We start from the raw sequence: 27,401 nt of genomic DNA, 5'->3' as shown, positions 1-27,401 counted from the left end.
TAGAGTGAAGGCCATGTTTTGGGTGCAGGGAATGCCAAAGGAGAGGAGAGGCTTTTGTGTTTATTTGTGTTTTTGGAACTATTTGATTGACAGTGGTGGTGGGAAGGTTGACATGAGGGCAGGGGTGCAACAGAGGAGAGGTGGCGAGGGGTTGCCATATAAGCTACTCTCTCTCTCACACACACACACACACACACACACACACACACACACACACACACACACACACACACACACACACACACACACACACACACACACACACACACACACACACACACACACACACACACACACACACACACACACACACACGGGCAGCATGCATAGTCACAATCCTTCAAAGTTATCCAAGAAATGTAGCCTGCATGCCAACACATCTTCTTTAACAGCAGCATCTGCCACCAAACAGGAAAACAGGAAGATACTGAAAGTTAGAGGAAGAGCAACACTGAGGAACCGGGAGGAGGGAAGAGAGAGAGGAGGGAGTAGGAATGAGGAGGAGGGAGGAGGAGGAGGGAGGAGGGAAAAGAGAGAGGAGGGTGTAGGAGTGAGGAGGAGGAGGAGGAGGAGGGAAGAGAGAGAGGAGGGAGTAGGAGTGAGGAGGAGGAGGAGGAGGGGGGAACAGAGAGAGGAGGGTGTAGAAGTGAGGAGGAGGGAAGAGAGAGAGGAGGGAGTAGGACTGAGGAGGATGAGGGAAGAGAGAGAGGAGGGTGTAGAAGTGAGGAGGAGGAGGGAAAAGAGAGAGGAGGGAGTAGAAGTGAGGAGGAGGGAAGAGAGGAGAGGAGGAGTAGGAGTGAGGAGGAGGAGGGAAGAGAGAGGAGGGGGGAAGAGAGAGAGGAGGGAGTAGGAGTGAGGAGGAGGAGGGAAGAGAGAGGAGGGGGGAAGAGAGAGAGGAGGGAGTAGGAGTGAGGAAGAGGAGGAGGGGGGAAGAGAGAGAGGAGGGAGTAGGAGTGAGGAGGAGGAGGAGGGGGGAAGAGAGAGAGAGGGAGTAGGAGTGAGGAAGAGGAGGAGGGGGGAAGAGAGAGAGGAGGGAGTAGGAGTGAGGAAGAGGAGGAGGGGGGAAGAGAGAGGAGGGAGTAGGAGTGAGGAAGAGGAGGAGGGGGGAAGAGAGAGAGGAGGGAGTAGGAGTGAGGAAGAGGAGGAGGGGGGAAGAGAGAGAGGAGGGAGTAGGAGTGAGGAGGAGGAGGAGGAGAGAGTGCAAGAAGAAGCAGGACTCAAGCCCATAATGAGGCATGGCCGTTAACCTGATCAATTTTATCAGTAATACGACTAATTATTTCCTCTCCTTCTTAAACACACGCTGTTAATCCTGTTACTAGGCCTGGTATTTTGGGCCAAGGCTTAATTGGCACTGTACGAACAGAAGGAGAGAGGGATGGAGGGATTGACACAACAGCAGCTGGAATTATTTGGGACAGTATTTAATTTTTAGCCCTAGCAGATAGCAGAAGAGCGTAAGCCGCTTTCCCCGCGTAAAATTTCTGGATGAAATCAATTAAAACATGCAATAACGTAGCCTCCTCCTTCAATGACACGCGGTGCTTTACATAGCGGATGTGGCTGGCTCGTTGGCGCTCTGCATGCTGCTTGGAGATGTTTCTGAATTTACTGTATTTTGTTTATCTTAAGGGTTGTGGAAGTGTGTTTTTTAATGGCCATTTAATGAGACATGTTTTATTTTTCATTTGAAAAGGCTCGAGGGTAAATGAGGTGTCTTTGTTGTTGTGTGAGGTGGCTTGGTCTCTCTTCTAGTCCAATATGAGGTAGAGTATAGAGCTCTGTGGAGGATATAGAGTCAGTGGACTGGTCCAAGGAACCAGACTGGGCCTCAAGATGGAGTTAGTTATTACTAAGCTAAAGCTGAACACACAGGCTCAGGTCATCACCCCCCTCAAACCTACCCAAAGTCCAGCAAAGCCCCCCCCCCCCCCCCCCTCTTTTCTTTCCCTTCCTCAACTCCTCTCCTTTCTTCTTTGTTCTAATAACAAACATATTTCAGATTGGGTTTCGGCCCATCTCCCCCCACCACTCCAACCACCTCCTGTGATAATTAAACCAGGGCTTCATAATAAAGTTCACATTGCTGTTACCCCCTCCCCACAACACAGACCCCACCCACACCACCAGCAGTACCGGTACCCAAGGTCAAAGGTTGTAGACTAGACTGGCGTTGGATGGCTTTGATCAAATGTACATGCATTTTCATTCACCATTGCTATAGGTGGCTAAAAGCATTTGGTCTTAAGTACTGCTTTGTACAGTATTGATTTATGGGAGGTGTAGTCCATTACTATTGTATGCAACACTGGTCCTAGAGACACTATGGCTCTCCAGAAATGTCCTGTCTGGTGTGTGTGTTCTCTTTGTACACATCTACAGTACGTTGTGACATACTGAATGAGACACACCCCCAGGAGAGGGTCACAGTGTCTAAGTCGACTTGGATATATGGGTGCTGTGTGTGTCCTGTTGTGTTTTCCCCTTCTAGATATTTTGTGTGTGTGTGTGTACAGAATGTGTGTGTGTGTGTGTCACAACTTCCTACAGTACATTTGATCAGATTGGTCAGTAACGGAAGCCACATAATTTTCTATTTCTCTCTTTCTCTCTCTTTATCTCCCTCTCCTCCTGTCTTCCTCCGTCTCTCTCTGGAAGCTGGTGAATGCCTGGGGTGCATCCTAAGATGTGTGAGGGTCAGAGCAGAGGTTGCATTAGACTGTCGGTCCTGTGTGTGTATTTGTGTGAGGATGTTTGCATCTTTCTTTGGCAGAATGTAGTATGTGTTTGTGTCAATGTGTGTCTCTGCCTCTAGCTTCGTGTGTGTGTGTGTGTGTGTGTGTGTGTGTGTGTGTGTGTGTGTGTGTGTGTGTGTGTGTGTGTGTGTGTGTGTGTGTGTGTGTGTGTGTGTTTATCCCCGGGCAACAGTGACAGCCCCTGCCAGCTGGCGGGACGTTCAGAGCTGGTGGAATGTTCCCCAGGGTTCCGCGGGGTTCTACTGGGAGAGATAAGCTAGAGCTCCAGGGGCGGAGAGGAGCTGTACTGGCCATCACCCCCACACACAAGTACACACACACATAAACACACGTTTGAAAAGTTTAAATAAAAATACAACACACACACACACACACACACACACACACACACACACACACACACACACACACACACACACACACACACACACACAAACTCACACACACAGCTTCCCTCAAATGCCCAATACATGTCCAAGTCAAAACAGAAAGGCCTCCAAATTACATCCAGAGCTTTTCAAATGAAGGTGTTCTTATTCCAGACAGAGGCAATATAAAATCAAGCTATGGACAAGGTCTGTTCATTCCAAACACCAGAATAATCACTCCAGTCAACATATGTCTTGTTCCTACACGCCCAGAATATCTCAACCACCTTTCCAATCGATCATGGTTTGGTGCCTCTCATCAGGTTCAAGAGACCTGCCAAATGGTTTATGGGAAAAGACATCCCTGAATTGGCTTTTCTGGGAAAAGAAGGCGATAACTAATGTTCATGCTGACAGGGGTTTGTCACCACGCTGTCACACCGTCCCACATCCTCCTGCAGGCTAGCACATCGTCATTGGGGGTTGCCAATCCATTCTTCCATAGTTCATAGTCAAAGGTAGTGCACTACTGGAACTTGATAAGGCTAACAGTCACTCTCGATCTCAATACACTTTACAAAATTAAAATTAAAACACAAAAGAATGTTGAAAATGATTGAAACAGTAACTATTTTTGAAGACTATCAAATTTCAACACCTGGATCCTCAAAATGGCATCTTTCACCACTAGCAGGGCTGGGACTCTCCCTCGCCACTTCTCATTTAGCAAGAAAGACAGCTTAGACTTGTCCAGTGACTGACTTGACGACAGACCATCCTCTGTTTGTTTTTGCAACTAGAACAAAGGCAATGTGTCGGCCATTCTGGCTCAAGACTCCTCAACTGCAAAACCAGAATTCTGTATGTGCAGACTGTCTGGCTTGACCTCAGTGATCTAAACCAATCCAGACGGGTGTTTTCGGCTATAGCCCGTCTCCACTATAGGTACAGCAGGTCAAGCGGAAGAGAAAGGGGCCAATTCAGCAGGAGGGCCCAAATGTGACACAACACCATGTCACCTGACGATGGGGAGGCGCCTGACTCCGTCCATCTCTGGTGGAGCACGTTAACGCACCTTGCCCCCCCTCGTCCCCTCTCTGGCCCTCGGGGGGTGACACAGCCACGGTCCACCTGTCATGAGCAATTTGGGACCATCGCTGTGGAAACAGGCCCTGTTTCATATTGGATTACCTGAGTCTCATGAAGAGTGTGTGTGGGGGGGGGGGGGGGGGGGGGGGGGGTGCGGGACTATCCATGCGACAACAGGGAATAAAGGAGTCGCTGGTTAAATGGAGCAAGCAGTAGGTGGGTGGGAGACAGAGTGCATCTACCTGCCTCCAGGGTGGTTCATGGTGTGTATTTGGCTGTGTGTGTGTGTGTGTGTGCTCTAGGTCTGGTTCACAGTCAGGGAGTGTTTGTAAGTGTAGACCTATCACAGACTACATGGAGAAGAGCTGACAGATGTAAAAACTCCACGTGTCCAATCAAGCAAATACAAACAAGCACAGTGCAGTGAGGAGACATGGAAAAACCTAATAACGACAGCGTGTAAAACACCATCTATCAGGAACAAAAATGAGTCAGACGCTCTGCAAATAGGAAATTGAGGGAAAGACGAGAGCAAATGGAATTACAAAACAGCCTAAGGGGTGATGCTTCAGTACAAAACCTTACTAAACAAAAATGCTTCAAGACATCTCCAGTCTGCCAAGCAGTGTTAGCATCTGACACTAACAATACCAACTCCCATTGACAACAGTCCCAACAGGCTAGCACATGTAGCTTAGTGCTAATCTATCTGGATAGCTATCTTTCACCACTTGGGTTCAGAGAAAGGGGTTATTTTCCATAGAGACGGATGTAGCGCTAAAAGCTAATTCACCTCACTCAGTGCAGAGGGGGCTGAGGGGTGCATTCAGAAGCACTCAGCCCCGACTCTGACTGGTATGTGAGTGTGAGTGTGAGTGTGTGAGTGTGAGTGTGAGTGTGAGTGTGAGTGTGAGTGTGTGTGTGTGTGTGTGTGTGTGTGTGTGTGTGTGTGTGTGTGTGTGTGTGTGTGTCTATGTGTGTGCATGAGTGTGGGTAACACCTTGTGACCCCTAACGCGGGCGCTGAAATGGACCCCTCACCAAACGAACTGGGAGATTATTCCATCCCTTCTCATTATGCTCTTCATTTCATGTGCCAAGTGTGCTGTAGTGTGACTATGGAGAGAGTGAGGGGGAAAGAGGGTGATAATGGAGAGAGGAAGACTGGAAGAAAGAGGGGAAGACAGGAAGTGAAAGGCAGACAGAGGAATAGAGGGAAACAGAAAGGGAATGACAAGAGAGAGAGATGGGTGAGTTAGAGAAAAGTGGACAATAACAGAGGGAGGGGGCTTAGGGGTGAGAGGAAAAGGGGGAGGAAGAGAGAGAAACAGACAGAACGAGAGAGATACAAAGAGGAAGAGAGAGAAACAGACAGAACGAGAGAGATACAAAGAGGGCGAGAGAGAAACAGACAGAACGAGAGAGATACAAAGAGGAAGAGAGAGAAACAGACAGAACGAGAGAGATACAAAGAGGGAGAGAGAGAAACAGACAGAACGAGAGAGATACAAAGAGGGAGAGAGAGAAACAGACAAAACGAGAGATACAAAGAGGGAGAGAGAGAAACAGACAGAACGAGAGAGATACAAAGAGGGAGAGAGAGAAACAGACAGAACGAGAGAGATACAAAGAGGGAGAGAGAGAAACAGACAGACCGAGAAAGATACAAAGAGGGAGAGAGAGAAACAGACAGAACGAGAGAGATACAAAGAGGGAGAGAGAGAAACAGACAGAACGAGAGAGATACAAAGAGGGAGAGAGAGAAACAGACAGAACGAGAGAGATACAAAGAGGGAGAGAGAGAAACAGACAGAACGAGAGAGCTACAAAGAGGGAGAGAAAACGAAGAAATGAGAGAAGTAGAATGTGCCTGTCCATTGGAGCGTCTGGGTGTAGTCTAATGAAGCTGAGAGAATATGTTTTCTCAGGTCAAATAGAATAGTTTCTCATTGTACTGTAGGATTAAACATGAAGCAAGCCAAAGCTCCAATGAGGGCCATTTTAAACTCAAGGCTTATTTTGAAATAAATTCAAATGAGTTCCACTATTATCTTGTAGACTGAGGCTCAGCAGAAAAGAGAGAAAGAGAGAGAGAGAGAGAGAGAGAGGGGAGGAAAGAAAAATAAAGAAAAAGAGAAAAGCTGAATAGAGTGAAGATGGTAACTGTGAGAATGAGGTGTGGTGATGAAGAAGGACAGGTTCCTTTGCAGCAGATAATTATAACCATGAGAATGTGTGTGTGTTCCAGCTGAGTTCCTCAGGAAGGCTCTGAAATAGGATAAGTTGACCCTGGTGGGCCTGAAGAGAGAGAGGGTCTGTATTTGGCGCATGGGGGGGGGGGCTAGGGGACCATGGACAATTCCTGGCTGCCTCCCCTGACCAGAAATGTGATTAACGCATCACAGAAAGGGGAGATGTGGAAGAGAGATGGGGTAGATGGGAGAGAGATATGGGGGAGGGAGGGGAGGAGATCGTCAGGTCTACCCGACCACCATGCAACGCTATCCCATCTCATTCCGACATGCTCCAACCTCCGCCACAGGTATCATTACACACACTGCATTACATAGCGCCAAACACACACAAACTCTCTCTTCATCTCTGTCTCTCTCTCTCTCCCTCTTTTACTCTGTCTCGCTGAGAAGGAGTAAGACGAGGCGCTGTCAGCTACCGGGGCCGCCGCCACTTCCGCCAAACTTCGGGGTGCTCCAGGGCCCCCTCTTCTTTCAGTCTTCCTCTCCTTCTATCTCTCCGTCTCCCTCTCTGTGGTGACGGGACTTTGGAGTGCTTTTTAGAAGTGTGGAGATGAGGCTTTTTTGATCTGGCAGCGCTTTGGACACCACACAGCTCCAGCTCTGACGTGTGCCTTTCCGAAATGGAGATGCATGGTCTCGCTTGCTGTTGCCACAGCATGAAAGAGCACCTCTGACAGAACACACAAAAGCAGCCGAAGAAAGACGAAGAAATAGTGACGCGTCCACAGTACATACACTCCCTCTCGCCATGTCTGTCTTGCTTTCAGTCTCTGAGGCTGTATGCTTTACTGAACACTGTGCACGACTTAGGTAATAAGCTCCGTACAGACAACAATGGGAGTGTCCGAGACGACAATCAGTCATAGGAGATGCCACAAGAATAGATGGGAGATATGAACAATAACAAAGTAAGAAAGGGTTCAAGTGTGCCTGTCCAGATCTTGTTTGGGTGTTTGCGAGAACATGTATTTTGAGGTGAGTGTGTATTTTGGGTAAGCATGTGTATATTCATCTCCTCTAGAAATGTGAATATGAACGGTACCCATGTGGGGGATGGATGTCGGTCAGTGGTGAAGGGACTGTGGGACTAGGAGAGTAGGGTGAGTGGGCAGTGGACAGAGGGAAAGGGTTGGCAGGGTGCATCGCCCGTCTGGTCTGGGATGGCTCTTGGCCTTGCCACCCTGGGTGGGCATCTGGGCTGTAAAAGCCGTGGCATTAGTGGTCCAGACCTTCTGTTGTGGAGGTCAGTTTAACACTGGTCGAAACCATGTGGCATAACAACACAACAGCAAAATACAGCAGAACTCGTTTTTTTGTGAGTGTGTGTGTTTGATAGATTAATACTGGAGGGTAAAAATACACTGCGTCTCTCATGTTAGGGGAATGGTATATCCACAGCACAGGTTCCTCATATCCAACTTTCACACAAACAAAGGAAGCACCCAGGGAGTCTTAGCAAGCTCCAAATAAACATAGACGATAACACGGATATACTGTAGACGGAAACGCATGCAGACAATGGCAGATACACACTCACACCTCGATATAAACAAATATACACACACACACATTCAGACACACACAGACATGCTAACTTACTCAGACTTGAATACATGCACAGAATGATGCAAACCTTAATACAAGCATGCATGAATACATGCACACACACACACACGCACACACACACACACACACACACACACACACACACACACACACACACACACACACACACACACACACACACACACACACACACACACACACACACACACACACACACACACACACACACACACACAGCTTGATACCGTGCATGAGCAGAATGTAATGCACGCAGGCTGCAAGCCAGGAAGGCAGGAAAACAAACCAAAGACGTTCGCTGTGGGACTCAGGGAGAAAGAGAGAGAGAGAGATCAGGGTCTGGGCCGAGTAAACAAACAACCATAGAAAAACAAACAGAGGGGTCCATTACACGAGTGGAATCTATACCACCCAACAATAAATGTCTGCATGTATTTTGATGAGCCCCAGTTATGCCTGAGACCTGGCCCCCCACAAACATAGTAACTCACACACACCCGTAATATAGTAACTCACAGCCACTGGTGCACACAGGTCCGCACGCACGCACACACACACACACACACACACACACACACACACACACACACACACACACACACACACACACACACACACACACACACACACACACACACACACGAGACTTCAGCCAGGCTATTTTATGAATCATGACCTTGACTGGGGGAGTAGGGGGGGGTTTCCTCCATCCACTCGTTTATGAGAGCGAGGGAATAGATTTCCCCGGAGCTGGGTTGGGAGTGTGTCGAATGTGATCCTGGGAAGGGGAAAGAGAGAAAGAGAGGAGGAGACGAGAGAAGGATTCCCTGTGCCTCCTGGTAGATTGATAGACAGACAGACTGTGGTCCCTTAGACACAGGGGCCTAACCCTATTCTCCACGCCATAGTGGTAGGATCAGCCAAAGTGGAACGGTCGCACGCTACACTTACACAGAGTGGGTTGTGTTGATCAGTGAGGGTGTGGACGATACAGTTTTCAAAAATGGGGATATCAAGTTGACTTCAGAGAGTAAATTGGTGTGTTGAGTGCAACATATGAAAGGTGCTTTATAACTTTGTGAATATGGTTGTCATCATTATCGTCATCATGATTAAATAGACAATCCTTTACAATCCCCCAAACCCACCACTCTAGTTCTATTTTTTATACATCTACAGAAGGCAGTCATTTACCATGCAGACTGGATAATCAGACTTTTATCTGGAGCTTCCCGGGCCGGGAGGTATTTAATGCCCTCTCCCTCTCCCTCTCCCTCTCCCTCTCTCTCTCTCTCTCTCCCTCCCTCTCTCTCTCTCTCTCTCTCTCTCTCCCTCTCTCTCTCTGTCAGGACTCCCAGCAGAAAGGCGGCAGGCAGGGCCACTGCCAGACATCAAAGCTACCCTCTCTCATACACACACACGCACGCGCACACACACACACACACACACACACACACACACACACACACACACACACACACACACACACACACACACACACACACACACACACACACACACACACACACACACACACACACACACACACACACACACACACACACACACAGTAGCTGCACTGCGAGGAACACTTCAGAAGGTTGGACTTGTTACTCACTGCAAATATGTGTGTTCAGCTAAAGTGCACCCAAGATAACACACACCGTGGCAACTTCACACTGGTTCTCTTTTCTCTCTCTTCCAAACAGCACTTCAAACTGAGAATTGACTTTTCCGGCATAATTAAAAGTGAATGTTTAAGGAGGGAGGTGAGCGGGGGAAAGGTTTAAATATCTGTTCTTTCCTGTGGGTTTCGAAAGCCAGGTGAGAAAAAGAGAGAGATAAAAAACAGTATTTTAGATGTTCAGCGAAGGCTGTGTGTTTGTGAGTGTGTCGGATTTGCTTATCTCTCTGGTTTGGCATGTGGAGCATCTACAGTATTTGGTGAATGAAAGAGTTGCGTTTATGGGTTTGCTTTGAGGCTCACAGCTACGTGGGCTCCACTGTTGACTTCAGTGTGTGTGTATGAGGGGGGGGGGGGGGTGGGGGGATTGGACAGTAAACTGTTGAGCTGACTAGGTGGAAATGTCATTAGAAAATGTGCCTAGCCTGCTGGCTTGTCCTAAAGGTGTCAAACAGGAGCATAGGCCCTTGGCAAAAAATCTATTGAGTGATGATGTCACATCTCCTGCTCTTCCTTCCTCCGTGCCTCTCTGTTGAACTCCAGCTGGGAGAGAACAACAACAGCAAAGTGCGATGTGAAGCACAATTAGCACTCACACATCAGAGCTCACACACACAGACACAAACACACACATCAGAGCTCACACACACAGACAAACACACACATGCACACTTCCGTTTAAATACAGAGATGCTAGCTACTGGCCCAGAGGTGTTTGTGTGTGTGTGTGTGTGTGTGTGTGTGTGTGTGTGTGTGTGTGTGTGTGTGTGTGTGTGTGTGTGTGTGTGTGTGTGTGTGTGTGTGTGTGTGTGTGTGTGTGTGTGTGTGTGTGCATGTGTTGGGGTAGGGGTACACACGGGCACACACAGAGATAGATGTACATTGTCCCACACACATACAATAGCATAGTTATCTCCAGCGTTGTGTAAGTGGGGGAGGGGGGGGGGGGATAATGATACTGTACAGAGAGATAACCTTCAAGTGGGCCAACAAATACAGTCTCCTGTATACTGGCACTGATGTACATGAATCTAAACACAGTTTTTTTTAAACAAATGTCTTTCGCCCTAACATAACCATAGAAACGAATAGTGTCTCTGTCTATGACACCTTGCAATGCCAACGACATCTTCCTACTCTACCACTCTGCTTCTTTTGATACAGACCTCAGTAAAAGGCCAGTGCTCTGGAGTGCTGCTTTAATGTCCGACATGGAAGGCACGGGGAGACGGACCTCAAAGGCTGTCCTCCAGTATGACAGATAGCCTCGGCAGGTTAGACGCAGAGATCAAACACATGGGGGGAGAACCTCACGAATGTGCTTTCAGGGTGGAGAGGAGGAAGATCTGCTCAACACACACTTCCCATGCGCTCTGCATCTTGACACACTCCCTGCGTGCGCTTTTCATCCCCCTCATGAGGTCAGCACAGAAGGTCAAAGGTCAGACAACCGACCCACCACATCCAATCAGAGGGCTTATTTCCACCTCTCTTTCCTCTCATATGCCAGTGAAAATAAATCGTGATTGAACATTTGCAGGACTTTCTTCCCCATTGCCTTAGTCCAACCAGTCTTAGCCACTCTCTTAACAGGCTTCCAGTCAACCTAGCACACATACAGAGAGCAGTCAACCTAGCACACATACAGAGAGCAGTCAACCTAGCACACATACAGAGAGCAGTCAACCTAGCACACATACAGAGAGCAGTCAACCTAGCACACATACAGAGAGCAGTCAACCTATCACACATACAGAGAGCAGTCAACCTAGCACAAATACAGAGAGCAGTCAACCTAGCACACATACAGAGAGCAGTCAACCTAGCACACATACAGAGAGCAGTCAACCTAGCACACATACAGAGAGCAGTCAACCTAGCACACATACAGAGAGCAGTCAACCTAGCACACATACAGAGAGCAGTCAACCTTCCAAAAGACTATTCATTCAACACACCATCCTCACTAAGTGGATTAGGGAATCCAAAAAGCTTGTAAAAGTATGCCGAGCTTCTCTCGTGTGTGCGGACGGAATGAAGAAGAAGAGGGAACAAAGAAGGGGAAGGGGAAAAGGAAGGCGAGTTAAGAGCGAGTATAGAATCTCTGATCCTGGTAATGATGCCTGCCTCTCATTTCGCCACTGAATTATTGATGATGGGGAACTTTGTCTAATGCAAAAGGGCCATCAAATGGTGACAACGTTGCTTTTCAATTATTAGAGGCGCACTGCGCCAGATGAAAGAGCTTTGATTGGAGCCGTAAATTCCCCCAGCGCTTCCCTCATCCATCCTCTCCCCTCCTCCCTCATCCCCCTCTCCCCCTCCATCCCACAGCAGTGGAAGAGGAAAGAAAGAGGCAGGCCATTATGTCACTCTTCCTTTGTGCCGAGATAGAGGGGGCTCCTGCCGCAGAGAACTTGGGGACCGTGAATAGACATTTGACCACGATTCAATCAAAGTTAGAGATGAAAGGACATTTTGGAGCGACAGCGTCAGGTACTTTAACAGCCCTGACCCATGGACTGTATGTCGTCACCAGAGGAACCTTTAACTAACCTCTCAACTTTACCACAGATAAAGATAGAAACCTGATAGGTCAGGCTAAGGGCCGTGTAATCAGGGTCAAAGGTCATAATAGAGAGGCTTCTTGTGAAACCAAGGACCAAGTTCTAACTGACGGTTCTAAACTGCAGGAAAAGAGAGAGGGGTCAAGGAAGACGGGGGAAAGAAGTGGGAACATGATGTGTTTGTGTGTGTGTAAAAACTTCAGAGGTAAAGTTAGCTCATTAAGGGGGTCTGTGTTCTGTGTTCATAAATCAGCCGGCAGCCAGTCTGAACCTCTGGGAGGTGAACCGACCCCCATAGGACCTTACAACCCATAAAACACACACAAACACACACACATCAACTGCCCTTTCAAGTGCTGAGTTCACGTTCAGATCCACACCCAGACACAACTACTGCTACCGGTGACGGGTGGTCATACATACAGTATGTGCACACACTCATGACCCAGATGCCGGGCATCATCCAATAAAGTATGAGTAACTCCCCACTTCAGATCACATCATATTTTAGGCCCGCGTTGCGTTTTGTTGTTTAATATCATTAATAGTTCATCACATCGGGACTGGTTAATAATTCAGTGTAATTTCCACCAGGATACTGGACCGTGAGATGATGTAATCCCAGTATGCAATTCAGAAATTAGGCCCAGAAATAGCAGTGATAAGATGTCCTCATGTAGGCCTGCTGTATATCAAAGGCCTTTCTTTTCATGTTGCTGTGTGAGTGGCGGGGCTGAGCGTGTGTGGATGTACTGCATGCCCCCATGGGGTGAGCCTTTGCTTTAGATGTGCTTTTGTGGATTGTTTTACTAGATTTTTTTACTGAGCTTCTAGTCTTCAGAAAGCTGCTCAATACACTGTATACTGAGCAAAAATATAAAGGCAACGTGCAACAATTTCAAAGATTTTACGGAGTTACAGTTAATGTAAGGAAATCAGTCAATTGAAATAAATTCATTAGGCCCTAATTTATGGATTTCATATGACTGGGCAGGGGTGCAGCCAATGGGTGGGCCTGGAGGGCATAGGCCCACCCACTTGGCAGCCAGGCCCACACACTAGGGAGACAGGCCCAGCCAATCAGAATTAGTTTTTCCCCACAAAAGGGATTTATTACAGATAGAAATATTCCTCAGCACCCCTCCACCCCCCCTCAGACCATCCCGAAGGTGAAGAAGCTAGATGTGAAGGTCCTGGGCTGGTGTGGGTAAACATGGTCTGCGGTTGTGAGGCCGGTTGGACGTACTGCCAAATTCTCTAAAATGATGTTGGCGGTGGCTTAGAAAACTGAACATTCAATTCTCTAGCAACAGCTCTGGTGGACATGCCTGTATTCAGCATGCCAATTGCATGCTCCATCAACAATTGAGATGTCTGTGACATTGTGTTGTGCAACAAAACTGCACATTTTAAAGTGGCCGTTTATTGTCCCCAGCACAAGGTGCACCTGTGTAATGATCATGCAGTTTAATCATCTTCTTGATATGCTACACCTGTCAGGTGGATGGATTATCTTGGTAAAGCAGAAATGCTCACTAACAGGGATATAAACAAATTTGTGTAGATCATTTGAGAGAAAAGCTTTTTGTGCGTATGAAAAATTTCAGGGATTTTTTATTTCAGCTCATGAAACATTGGACCAACACTTTGCATGTTGCGTGTATATTTCTGTTCAGTGTCATTGTGTTAGCTGAATGTATTGATTTAAACATGCTTTTAAGTGAAGCTGGTATCAATTGTGTTGAATTCTTCGAAGTAACAGGAAGCCTATAGCCTACCAGGCAAATAGCAAAAGCAGGGCTGTAAAGTAAAGCTTTACCGACTGTTCTATATCAGATAGAGTGAAAAACCTGAGTCATTCTCACTTCTAGTTTCAGCTCCCCATTAAGTTTCTGTTGCCTTTTCTGTCCCCGGGAACATGCTAGACCCTCCCCCAATGACCTGGATGAAACAAACCGGCGAGCAAAACCTCAATTAATAAGAAGGAAAAAAATCGTGTTAAATGAGCTTGGAAAATAACATGGCTCTCCTCCCCCAAAAAGACTGATTGGATGGGCTTTTGATGTATGTTCCAGGGTTTGGTTAATTAGTCAAGAAGAAAAAAATCACTTTGGAGTTTTTAAATATCTGCTGTGAAGACATGCCGTGTGTGTTTGTGGGTGATAGTTCAGAATCTGATTTAAGATGATTTGCCAAGCAGCATTGTAATTTTGCTCTGTGCCTCCTTGGCTGCATTTAGACAGACAGCCCAATTCTGATATTGCCATGGAGGCACAGTTTTGCCTCCGTCTCTGGTTAGAAGACACAATGGGTGTTTCATTTTGTTTGCATTCATCCCTCACATGCATGCATACACACAAATGCGTCCGCGCGCGCACACTCACACACACACACACACACACACACACACACACACACACACACACACAGTCTTGTACAACTAACCTTGTGGGGACACACAATTCAGTCACATTCAAAATCCTATTTTCCCTAACGGATGTACAACATAGAAACAAGGCAGACAGTTGCAATAGACCCGTGCAACCCAAGGTTTGATACCAGCATAAACAGAAATCCTCTTAAACCTAACCCTATCCTTAACCCTAACTTTGACCCTAATGTTAACCCAAAAACCGAACCTTAGCTCCTAACCCTAACTCTAAAACTAACCCTAGCTCTTAACCATATCCGTAAACCTAATTCTAACCTTAACACTAATTTTAACCTTAACCGTAAACCGTCTAGAAATAGCATTTGACCTTGTGGGGACAAACAAAATGTCCCCAGTTGGTCAAATCTTTGTTCGTTTACAACTTCTGGTCCCCACAAGTATAGTTAAACACGTCCACACACACACACGCACACACACACACACAAGCTAGGGTACTGATGGCACTTAATGTATTCTCATGTCTTTGCTCTGGCGAGGTGTGAATTATTTTGTCCCTTGAGTACCACATCACACACTCACACACATATACACATACCCTCACAAATATGCCTGCATACATTCACTTTAAGAGCTTGTTAAAGAGCTTGTTTCTCCAACTACCAGGGGGTGGGCCTGGGTGAACTAGGGAATTACTCTTTTACACGGGTAGTTTACTCCTATTTGCCTCCAATCTCAAATAAAGCCCCCAATTGAACGTGAAATCTCTCACCGCCTGCGTTTGTTTGTTGATTGTCTGCCGTGCACAACCAAAGAGCTCGGCGCTCTATTTGATTAATTGATTTCTGCAGCCTTTAAATCTTTAAACGAGTCCCTTTTTTCAGGCAGTTTATTTCTCCCCCTTTGAAGTTCGCATTTCACAAAGGAGCTCTTCACAGCCCTATGCAAATGACGGTCTATGACAGTGTAAGCAGCCCCGTACCAAATCGATAACAACATGGTGGGATATTCTCTGGCCTCCATGCTTACATAATATTGATTTCCCATCACAGGTTTCGACTGCCCAGGGACTTTCCGAAACATGTTGATGGGTTTTTGTGCCCTTCTCGTCTACCCCTCATTTCACATAACTCTCTCCAACAGGGTAAAAGTTTGTTTGTAGCTCACAAGATTCAAAACTAAAAACCTAATTAGAAGCCCTATTATGGGTTAACTAATAGTAATGGTATAATCAAAGAAACAAAGTTATATACATCCACACAGCTTCACAACTTCCCTGGTAAGACGTCTGTGTGCAAGTCATTACCTACAAGATGGGGGAATTCGAGAATAATGACAGCATGGGTGTATGTGTACTCTAATGTGTGTGTGTGTGTGTGTGCGCCTCTGTCGCAGTGCAGGTGTGCCTCAAGTGGTGCTCTGTGGGCTGTATGGAAGGCCCGGGTGTTCCTCAACAATAGATTGGTTATGCGGTCCATGCCTGGAGTCTAGTCCCATAATGAGCATCCGCTACCATAACACTGCACCTCATTAACCTGAGTGAGGCCGCTACAGCACTCCAAGTACAAGTTGCCTTCAAGCGCAGATATATAGGATCAGCTCATCCCCCGCACATCATAACTGGCCTTAGATCAGTGTCTAAGGGCATCTTCATCTCATTGTAGTGAGACCAGGCCTAAGCAAGCTAAAGTGAGAGACGGGGAGGAACAGGAGAAATGAGATCTCTGACACCCTCAGGCTGTAGAGGAACTCCTGAGCACAGCTCTGTCCATATTAGATCTGCTAATGAAGGCCCGTCTGGGGGCAGAGGGAGGGTTTCTCTGTAACTGCCCTGAAATGGCACAGTCTCCTATGTAAAGTGGGTTTCTACCTTATAATGGAGGTCTAGTAATATGTGTGAGAGAGAATAAGGAGATAGGAGGGGTGTAAAAAGAGAAACAGAGAAACAGACAGACACTACTCTAAACAGGGACATAGCGCATGCTATCTCTATCGTTACATGGGACCAACACATTAACCCATTCGTGTACGTTGCACGAATTCCAATTGTTGTGGCTAACGTTAGCTAGGCCAGCTAGGTGGCTGACTTTAAGGTTAGGAGTTAAGGTTAGGTAACATGCTAGCTAAGTAGTTTACAGGGTTAAGGTTAATGGAAGGGTTGGCTAAAAATCGAAGTAGTTGCAAAGTAGTTTAAAAGCAGTAAATAGTTGCAAAACTGCTAATTAGCTAAAATGCTAAAATTGTCAGTGATGAGATTTGAACACACAACCTTTGGGTTGATAGATGTAGTTACGAAAGTTCAATCAGGAAGGCTGTTCTGAATGGGCGTCACTTTTTATCATCCTCTAAGCATAATATATTAATATAGTTTCCTATCTCACGGGCATGGCGGGCATTCATATGGTAGCGTTTATAATGTTACCACGTCTCTCCTCGTCCTTTACTATTGGCAAGCGTGACGAATTGACCTATTAACTTCAGCCTATGAGCAAGGCACACGAAGGCGATGTCACCACGCTTGCTGTTTAACCTATGGGCTCAATTGTGCAACAATCCCTTTTGTTTCTTTCAACCAATGGGCATTAATCTAGGTGGGTATTTATATGTCAACTCACCTCTCGTGTCTCTCACTTGCTGTTTTACAGCAACAGTCTTCCAAACAACCTTGTACCTCTCCACCACCACATGAACGCCCGTCATCGGAACCCCATTCTCATAGAGGGTGGTTTCGATGTCAGCTGCCTAGCAAAGGGTTACCTGTTATCCACATCTGACTCCGAGGAGCATTTCTCAGCCTGTACTCAATTGAACGGTCTTTAACTGGTTTTGAAATGCACTGTATACGAAATCACGTTCTGCGTACAAAAACATGTTCTTTTTCGTGTGCCTGTCACGAGTTTCCAATAAGCAATATGTCTATTTCAGTGGTACTGGGATGATGAGACGTTCTAGCTCATGAGCCTATGAGTGAGTCTATAATAAATGAATGCATGTCACATTCCATTCCTTCTCAATGACCACACACACAAACACCTTCCCAGATGCTGGCTGCATGACTGATGTCAAAACTGCACACTGTTCTTCTCTGGGGGCTCTGAACACTAGAAAAGCCGGGACATACAGTCCATTGATCTGTTGATGGAACAACATAGCTAGGCTGAAGGGCTGCACACACACATCTAAAAAACTCATATCATTAGTTGTGAGAGAAATGGAATGCCTAAATCCCTGATCACAGTGTGTATATTGTCTTTTTTTTAACGAGAGCATTTCAAGTGCAAGCTGCCTCTGCTGTTGATGGAAAGGGATTTCAGAAGCGTTTATTTATGTGTCTCCAGGAATTAATATAAATCTCAGCGTACAAGTTTGAGCGTGTCCAATTTCACAATTAAGATGAACAGTGGCGGGGGAGATTCGATTTGTGTGCATACAGTGCCTTCAGAAAGTATTCACACCACATTACTTTTCCCACATTGTGTTGTGTTACAGCCTGAATTTAAAATGGATTAAATAGCGATTTTTTTTGTCACTTGCCTACACACAATACCCCATAATGTCAAAGAGGAATTATGTTTTCTAAATTTTTACAATTTAATTATAAATGAAAAGCTGAAATGTCTTGAGTCAATAAGTACTCAACCCCTTTGTTATGGCAAGCCTAAATAAGTTCAGAAGTAAAAATTTGCTTAACAAGTCACATAAGATACACTACCATTCACTTATACATTTCCTTGTTTTTGAAAGAAACGCACATTTTTTTGTCCATTAAAATAACATCAAATTGATCAGAAATACAGTGTAGACATTGTTGATGCTGTAAATGAGTATTGTAGCTGGAAACGGCAGTTTTTTAATGGAAAATCTACATAGGCGTACAGAGGCCCATTATCAGCAACCATCACTCCTGTGTTCCAATGGCACTTTGTGTTAGCTAATCCAAGTTTATAATTTTAAAAGGCTAATTCATCATTAGAAAACCCTTTTGCAATTATGTTAGCACAGCTGAAAACTGTTGTGTTGATTAAAGAAGCAATAAAACTGGCCTTCTTTGGACTAGTTGAGTATCTGGAGCATTAGCATTTGTGGGTTCGTTTACAGGCTAAAAATGGCTAGAAACAAAGAACTTTCTTCTGAAACTCGTCAGTTTATTCTTGTTCTGAGAAATAAGGGCTATTCCATGCGAGAAATTGCGAAGAAACTGAAGAACTCATACAACGCTGTGTACTACCTTCACAGAACAGCGTAAACTGGCTCTAACCAGAATAGAAAGAGGAGTGGGAAGCCCCGGTGCACAACTGAGCAAGAGGACAAGTATTTAAGTGTCTAGTTTGAGAAACAGACGCCTGTTTCTCAAACTAGACCGTCTCTCTGTCTCACGAGGGGAGACAGAGAGAAGGTTTCAAGTGCAGGGCGCAGCAGGTGTTTATTTGTTAAGGACCACAGGAGGAGGCAGGTAGCTGGGTCCAGGGGCAGGCAGAAGGTCATACACAGGGGGTGCAAAAAGGCAACAGTACAGCCAGGGAAAAGGCTAGTAATGTAGTCCAGGAGATCAGGCAATAGGATGATAACAAGAAATCCAATAGGCTAAAGTACAGGCAGGGAATAGGCAAAAAGCTTTGTTAGTGAGGCAGGACAAAACTATCATTCACCGGAGGATTAAATTACAGCGAAACCAGCGATCCAAATAGAAGTGTGTCACAAAACAAACAATACCTCACAATGATGGGGTGCAAAGAACTGAACTAAATAGTGTGTGATAATGACATACAGGTGTGTGAACTGGTGATCAGAATTCAGGTGATTGGAATCTGGAGAGTGAGCTGCGTTCAGGGGATTGATGTGTTTGAGAGCGTGAGCTGGAAAGTGGGCTGGAAAGTGAGCTGCGTTCAGGGGATCTACGTGTCTGAGAGTGTGAGTTGGAAGCAGACGTTACACTCACAGCTGTAATTGCTGCCAATGGTGCTTCTACAAAGTATTGACTCAGTGGTGTGAATACTATTGTAAATTAGATACTTCTGTATTTCATTTTCATTACATTTGCAAACATTTCAAAAAACATGTTGTTGGTGGGTGAGAAAAATGATCTATTTCATACATTTTGAATTCAGGCTGTAACACAAAATGTGGAATGAGTCAAGCGATGTGAATACTTTCTGAAGGCCCTGTATGTGTGTGCTTGTGTATGTGCGAGTGTGTGTATATATGGGAGGGTGTCCTCCGGTGAACAGTTAGTGGTGCGGGTGGGTCAGGATGTTCGGGGGCCAGCTGAGGTTCGAGTGACCTTGTCCTAGTTCGTCATAAAAAATAGTCTCCCTAGGGCTAGTGTGGAGCGGCTGTCAATAACCTATTATAACACAATGGAGAGGGCTGGGCCTCACTCTGGCATGAAGTTCAATTATGAGGGAGAGAGAGAGAGAGAGCCCATCACTGTATCCCGAGGCTAAGTCCAAGTCCCTGTCCTTGTGTGTGTGCATGCCCTTACAGCTGTAACGCTGATTCAGGCAGACCCAAACAGTTCTTCAGGGCCTCATTTGGTCCAAAAAAAGACCATTCTGGAGAGGTTTAGCTTCCTCACAATGATTTATCCTCCAGTGCTCTCCTCCTTCTGCACACACACACAGCAGAAGGCCACACACCGAGGTACAGGCACACACACACTGACAAAAATAAACACACAGGACTATCAACAGAAATACATAAATAGGCATATAGATTAGATAGAAGTATAAACCAATACATAAACGTCCATATGTGTACCACAACGACACACACATTCCCCTTTCTCCTCCTATACCACTGAGCTAAAATTGCATGTGTACATATCTTTAATGATGTATACTGGTCCACAGGCATGTCTCTAAGCCATACAGTAAACAGCAGATGGGAGAAGGGTTTAATTGTCAGAAGTGGAGTCAGAAGGAGGAGATGCTGGTGGTACAGCAAGGCTAGAGGTACATTGTCTGGTTGCTTTAGCCCAGGGTGAGGCCAGAAATAAAGAAATAGATAAATAAAGAGAAAGAAGGGAAGGAAGAAAGAAAGAAACCCTATCAAGCCGCGCCTGTCATCTAAATGTGTCATCCAAGGGCGCCCAAGCGGAGAAAATGTATGAAGGCATACTTTTTGCACCGTTATAATTTGATGACGGGACAGGGAGTGGGTGCACACACACACCTAAATAAAGGACAGGATAAGGGGAAAAGAAAAGCTCACACCAACCTACTCTTAAACAGCAATCCCCAGGTACTACATATAAACCTGATATACATGAGTACACAAACACAGTTCACACTCACATATGTTTGGTTATATCAAATTCTTATGTCCGGGATATTATTCAATGTGGTACTGAGACAGACACAAAGTGTGATTTCTGGCATCTGGCTCCTCCACAGTAACTTCTAATCTAACTGGAAGAACAGAGAGCCACTCCAGAAAAGTCCAGTCAGCAGCAAGCCCAGTCAGTCTGTTGTCTGTAAGCTCTACAGTGTGTGGGCCCCAATTTATCAAGCTCCTTTTCCGCCAGCTGACGAAGGTACTTTCTAGTCTCTCTCATTTCTCTCCCTCTGCCTCCCTTTCTTTTTCACTCGTTCCATCACCCCAGGGCCAGCTCTTCCTGCTGTGTTTGGGGAAAGATAAAATTGTTTCTCGCAGAGGTTTTCCAAACTTTCATGGGTGCTAGCCCTGGATCCCTCTAGGGCAGGGGAATGGAAGGAACGGAGCTCTCCCACACACTCGACACACACAATCCATTATCGGCATTTACTAAGCCAATACACACATCATGGAGATAGAGACTTGGGAAAAAGTGCCCCTCAGCATTGTACTGTAGACACACACATGCACACACTTTGAGTCGGCTCTACTTGCAGTGTTTCACCTACATGTGCTGAGGGCGGAGTGCCAAGCCACCCTAAAGCAACTAACCAGGGCTGCAGAAATCAAAATATTTGAAAGGAAACCACATGGAAAACAAATATGACCAATGTACCACTAATTCTTCTTAAGATAAGGGGCGCAAAGCCAGATGGAGAGCCTGCCTGGCCTTGATATTGGAAATCACACTGCCCTGTGCAAAATCCTTGTTTAGTGGCCCTGGAAACGCATAAGTCCCCTTTTTACACATAATGCCACCCCAGCCGTGTATACACTAAATGCTATAATGGCTCAAGACAAACCACCACCCTCTGTGTGTGTGACCGGCTTGTTAATTAAATGGTATTTGACACCAAAGTTGAGTCACCAACACTGGTGTCCTCTGAACCTTGTCTTCCCACTCGCAACACAGGTTTAAGCAAGGCCAATGTGGCCTACAAGTAATCAAGGACACATGGGGAGACACAAATGTAGGAACACACATGTATGCGTGCATGTACAGCACATAACAGATCAGTAATATTGAGCTTTCTTCAAGTGAAAGACAACTTCAATTCACATCCAGAAATAAATACAGTACTTGAATCTGTTCTACAGCTGGCATTGAAAGGCCTAAGAAGTGCCAGACATGGAAGACAAAGACGAAAAGTGAGGAGAAAGAGAAACGGTGTGTGTGTGTGTGTGTGTGTGTGTGTGTGTGTGTGTGTGTGTGTGTGTGTGTGTGTGTGTGTGTGTGTGTGTGTGTGTGTGTGTGTGTGTGTGTGTGTGTGTGTGTGTGTGTGTGTGTGTGTGTGTGGAAAGACAAACAAAGGGGTGGGAAGTAATCTAGACCCATCCACACACTTGGGGCAGATTGTGTTATCTGACAGCATCTACTCTTAAGAACGTAAAAAAATAACCCTTCCTCTTCTAACACACTCAAACGGAATGTGGCACAGTGGCACTCGGCTAGACAATAGTTTCAACAGTAATTATGTCCCCAAAGACCTTTGCATTGGCGCTCTCCCTAGCATGGCCGCAAGAGAGGAAAACAATGCTTCTGATTACATGTGGTTAACTCCAAAAGACATTCCCCATGCCAGTGAATGTATCTAAGCTGCCTGTGTTTAACTTATTATGCAGTGAATGTAATACTTTTAATTGGCTATAAGGGGATATAATATGGATTATTAAACAAATCTCACAAACAAACACTTGAACACCATTAAGAATGTATAGGCCTAGGCTATAATTGGGATGTGCAGTGAACACACATGCAGACATCCTTACAACACATGCAGACATCAGCGTTATAGTTTGACATAAAGACTACACAGGCACACTGGGTCTGTGTATAGACTCTTGTGGGGGGGCTCTCTCAAGCATTTTGGTAGGGTTTGCTGATAGTTAAAAGTGTCCCTGCTCCATTTTGACAATTCCACACAGTACATTTTGGTCGTTACTCTATTTGAACTCGCTCCAGTATCAAAAAAATAGTATTTTTCCCCTCATCTCTGCAGCTTGTACAAGAACGTTCCTCCTAGCAGCACAGCATCTATTTTATAAGCTATCTACTCATATTCAAATGGAGGACTTCAACAAGATGTAAGACGACATTATCTTCATGGGAGAAGCTTCCGTTAGCATCCGGGCGGGAAAAGTTTTATTAATTCATATATCATTGTTATGCAGCGCCGACAATATAAATCATGTAGACAATCTGTTGGTTGACCTAATTTGTCGGGTGAGGCTTGTGTTAATAATTAAGCGCAAATTGAACATGACTTGACGTTTCCGTGGTTTAATCATATGTTGTAGCACAACATTACAACAATGCAATAAATACTGAGTAATGAGTTTAGTGCGGAAAATATGAATTCTAGTTAACTTTACGCATGAGAGCACCACTGAATAAACCAGACTCCAAAGTCCCTTACACAACAAACTATCTCCTGTGAAGTCAGTTGTATAGGTTTGTAAGACCACATGTGCCAGACTAGGAATGTCAATGTGAATAAATAATCATAATTACTCTAAATAAACAGTGGATGAGGCAGAGTTCTCGTTTGAAAAACTTAATTACCTCTAGATTCACTTGGCATGTCAGGAGACTTTTCCTTAAACGAGCAGATGTCATGATTTAGGGACTTGGCCAAATCCTCACCTGGACAACTTTTCATGATATGATGTTAATGTCTGAATTCAATCACAGTCTAAATCCGAGCAATAAAATGTTTTTCAGTTGTGACTATCATCTAAAACACCAGGCTAATCGTTAGGCCTGTTATACAGGCTACGTTAATGTCTTCAACTTTATCACTATCTTCATCATCATAATTCTTAAGCCTAAAATTAGCACAATGGTACAGTCTAGGTTTAGGATACAGAAAAGCAACCAAAAATTAATTTCTTTGTGCATAAAATCTATTTGGCAAAAACTCTACAGATGTTCATGTCCTTAATAGCGCCAGTGCACACCCATACATTGACACTCATGTGTTCGGCACTGGGGACAGTGGGCAGACGTGTCTTGCATGCATAGCCACACACACACATTTCCATCATCCAAGTGCTATAATCCTGTAATTAGCGACCTGTCGGCAACAAATAACACCCTCACCTAGCGTGTCAATGATGTGTAATCAGCATGCATCCCAGCGTGCGATAAACAGCAAAATAGGTTATTTTGAATATGATTACGCAAAGCCTGACTGACAACTGGCCATGCAGTAGAATTAATACTAATTGAATAAAAGTCCATATTGTACTTCAAAATGTAGGCTATATATTATGCAAAACAACAAAAACATCGGCCATAAGGAGTTGAATTAATTAATAAGATACTGCCAGGTTCAGTTGCCAACTGATCTTCTACTGGGCAAGGTGCTGCCGCTCAGCTCGCGGATCCAACGGATGAAATAGCAATATACCCAAACCAAACATCACTTTATTCACACCTGATATCAAGTTATTGTCCAATTTTAAAATTATTCTGCGGACGTGCGCGATTATCTTTTTAATTAATTGTTTTACATTGCAGCCTAATAAATAGCTAAACATGTTTTTTTTCTATAGCAAGTAAACTTTATCTAAAAGCCCCGAGCAAATACAATAGGATACGCTGAGTCTCTCTCACAATGATGCTTAGCCCTATAAAATACTGTTTCACATGAGTGTCGGATATAGTAATGGTGCACGGCGACAGAGACTTTCCCAAATGAGCCCCATTCAACACTGTACCAGCGGCATAGGCATAGCCTACATTTTCCAAAGAGACAGATGCCTCAGACAACTGGCAACTTTTAATGGGAAAGACAGTGAAAACACACGACACTGCACCTTTACGCACAGAGACATGACACTCCATCCTTACCTCTGAGGTTTTGGATTTTGACCATGACCTCTGCGGGGGACCTTAGTCTGTGCGCGAGATACAGGCGACCCGAGTCCCTCTCGATCTGAACCGGGGAGTCCGCCTCTGATATTACCTCGAACCACTTTTTCTCAAACTTCTGGTCAGGCACCGTGAATATCATGTCACCGACTTTGACATCCTCTGAGACCGTCACTGTGTAGAGCAGTTCCTCGGAGACCGCTCGGGGCCTCCTAACCTTCGAGACAGCAGGTCTCTGCACATCAAGGTGAAGTGTCACCGGCTTACTTATCAATGCGACATCTCCATTATCTTGAGCGTAAATACGGACTGTTAGGTTCATGACACCAATGAGAGAACTGACCAGCATTACCTGTCCGGTTTGGGGAACTACGTACACATGTTGGCATTTTGGAGATGCGTAATAAGTGACCCGGCCATTCTTTCCACCGTCGGGATCCTTTGCAAAAAAACGGACCAATTCGGAACCGATAGGGGTCAATTCATCAACTTTTACCCGTTCGTTTTCCTCGATGAACCGGGGTATGTTGTCGTTTGAATCAATCACCTCTATTTTAATCACCACGGCACTATTCAAACAACCAGAAAGCACAACCTTCAAATCGTACACTGCTATCAACTCTCTGTCCAAAGTTTCTGTGGATTTTAAAATAAGATGCTGTTCTTCGTGATGGTAAACCAAACGAAAATCCGTTGCGTCCTTCCCTTCCAAAGCAATGTCCAGTTCCGAAACATGACAGTTGTTTCCAACCGGTAAAGCTACGCAATCCACCACTGTTCCAGCGGGCGAGTTCTCCACAATTTGTCCATAATACACAGGCAGCTTTGAATTCCCTGTTGAAAATGAAACCAATGCGACAAGCAAAAATGTCTTCAGGGCTACGGTTCCGTGTGTAGCTCCCGTCATGTTTCCATCAAATCAGTGTTGTCACTCTAGTACAACATAAAAGTTTATTGCGGCATAAATAATCGAACAATTATTGTTATTAATGCTAGATGAGTAGATATATAGTAGATATATGGTGTGAATGTCCCCAAAAGTGCAATGCTTCAGCAATGAAAAAGTAGCAGTCCTTCAAAGAACAACGCCAAAGTGACAAGTTCGCTTCCAGTTTATTCCGTGAAGCATCACTTGAGCGCATAGAGGATGAATTCTGGCTACACGCTGCAGATGCTCCATGTGGTACTATGATCACCGCCCTTCGAGGCACAGCCAATCGGAGATCGGCATGGGACGGAAAAACAGCTATCGGCCAGCCCACACGCAGTTTGATTTAGCTGCGCAGGAGACGAACGTTGGAGAGCTTTTAGTATTCAGGCCCACAATTTAAAATGCTGTGTGTAAGCAATGGGTGCGTTTTGTTTGCTGGAGAGACTTGTCCCCAGAATACACATTCGTTTTCTTGGGTTTTGGCCAACTGTTATCAATGTTCTGTTTGGCTGCACTACAGGCAACATTATAGGCCTCAAATGTTGACTGGATTACCTCCCTTGATAGAAAGGCTTTATGCTAAACAAAAGTTATTTTTTAAATGTATATTTTTTATGGTTCTGGTTGGAGTAGATTGTTCTGCTTTCAACGTGTGACTTCGGGAACCAATTTGGCTTCTCAACATTATATAATAGAATAGTCTAATAAAACCCCAAAATATATTAAAGCTGCAAAATGTTACTTTTTGGGGCACCAACCAAATTCACATAGAAATGTGTGTTATAGATGTGTCACTCATTGAAAGCAAGTCTAAGAAGTGGTAGATCTGTTTCTATGCTTCCAGTTCGTACGTTTTGGCATCTTTTACTTTCGGTTTTGTACACCAGCTTCAAACAGCTGAAAATACAATGTTTATGGTCATGGAAAATATATTTTACAGCAGTTTAGATGGTACAATGATTCTCTACACTACACTTGCTCATGTTTTCACATAAACTTAAATTAGGCGAACTATTAGAATTCTAGCAGAGGGATTTCTGCATAGTGCATCTTTACATTTTTAGTACCCAAAATGACTAATTACGTTTTTCTTATGCATTTAAAGGACAGTTCCACCCCAAAACTTTCTTCTGGTATTTATTTCATTAGTCCATTGTTGATATAGTCCCAAAATGTTTTGCATGTCAGCAATCAAGTTTTCAAGTTTTTCATATGATGCCACATTCATCATACCGGCTGTATTTCTGTACATCATATGATGCCACATTCATCATACCGGCTGTATTTCTGTACATCATATGATGCCACATTCATCATACCGGCTGTATTTCTGTACATCATATGATGCCACATTCATCATACCGGCTGTATTTCTGTACATCATATGATGCCACATTCATCATACCGGCTGTATTTCTGTACATCATATGATGCCATATGATGTACAGAAATACAGCCGGTATGATGAATGTCTATTGTGTGGAAACTTGAAATACAGACCATGGCCCTACCATACCAAATTGTGTTGAACCA

The 27,401-nt window shown here is 45.0% G+C and overlaps 1 protein-coding gene across 1 annotated transcript in view; it reads right to left on the bottom strand.

Annotated features, from left to right (window-relative positions):
* Positions 1-26,100, bottom strand: part of LOC129857658 (neural-cadherin-like) — a 109,228-nt gene extending 83,128 nt beyond the window's left edge. The window contains exon 1 of the mRNA XM_055926123.1: positions 24,917-26,100. Within this exon, the coding sequence (XP_055782098.1) occupies positions 24,917-25,844 (928 nt within the window). The 5' untranslated portion in view covers positions 25,845-26,100. The remainder of the gene's footprint in view (positions 1-24,916) is intronic.
* Positions 26,101-27,401: the final 1,301 nt, after the last annotated feature.

Source organism: Salvelinus fontinalis, chromosome 6 (assembly GCF_029448725.1).
Source record: "Salvelinus fontinalis isolate EN_2023a chromosome 6, ASM2944872v1, whole genome shotgun sequence".
Classification (NCBI taxonomy): domain Eukaryota; kingdom Metazoa; phylum Chordata; class Actinopteri; order Salmoniformes; family Salmonidae; genus Salvelinus; species Salvelinus fontinalis.
The sequence above is the reverse complement of the archived record's forward strand: the minus strand, read 5'-3'. Positions and strand labels throughout refer to the sequence as shown.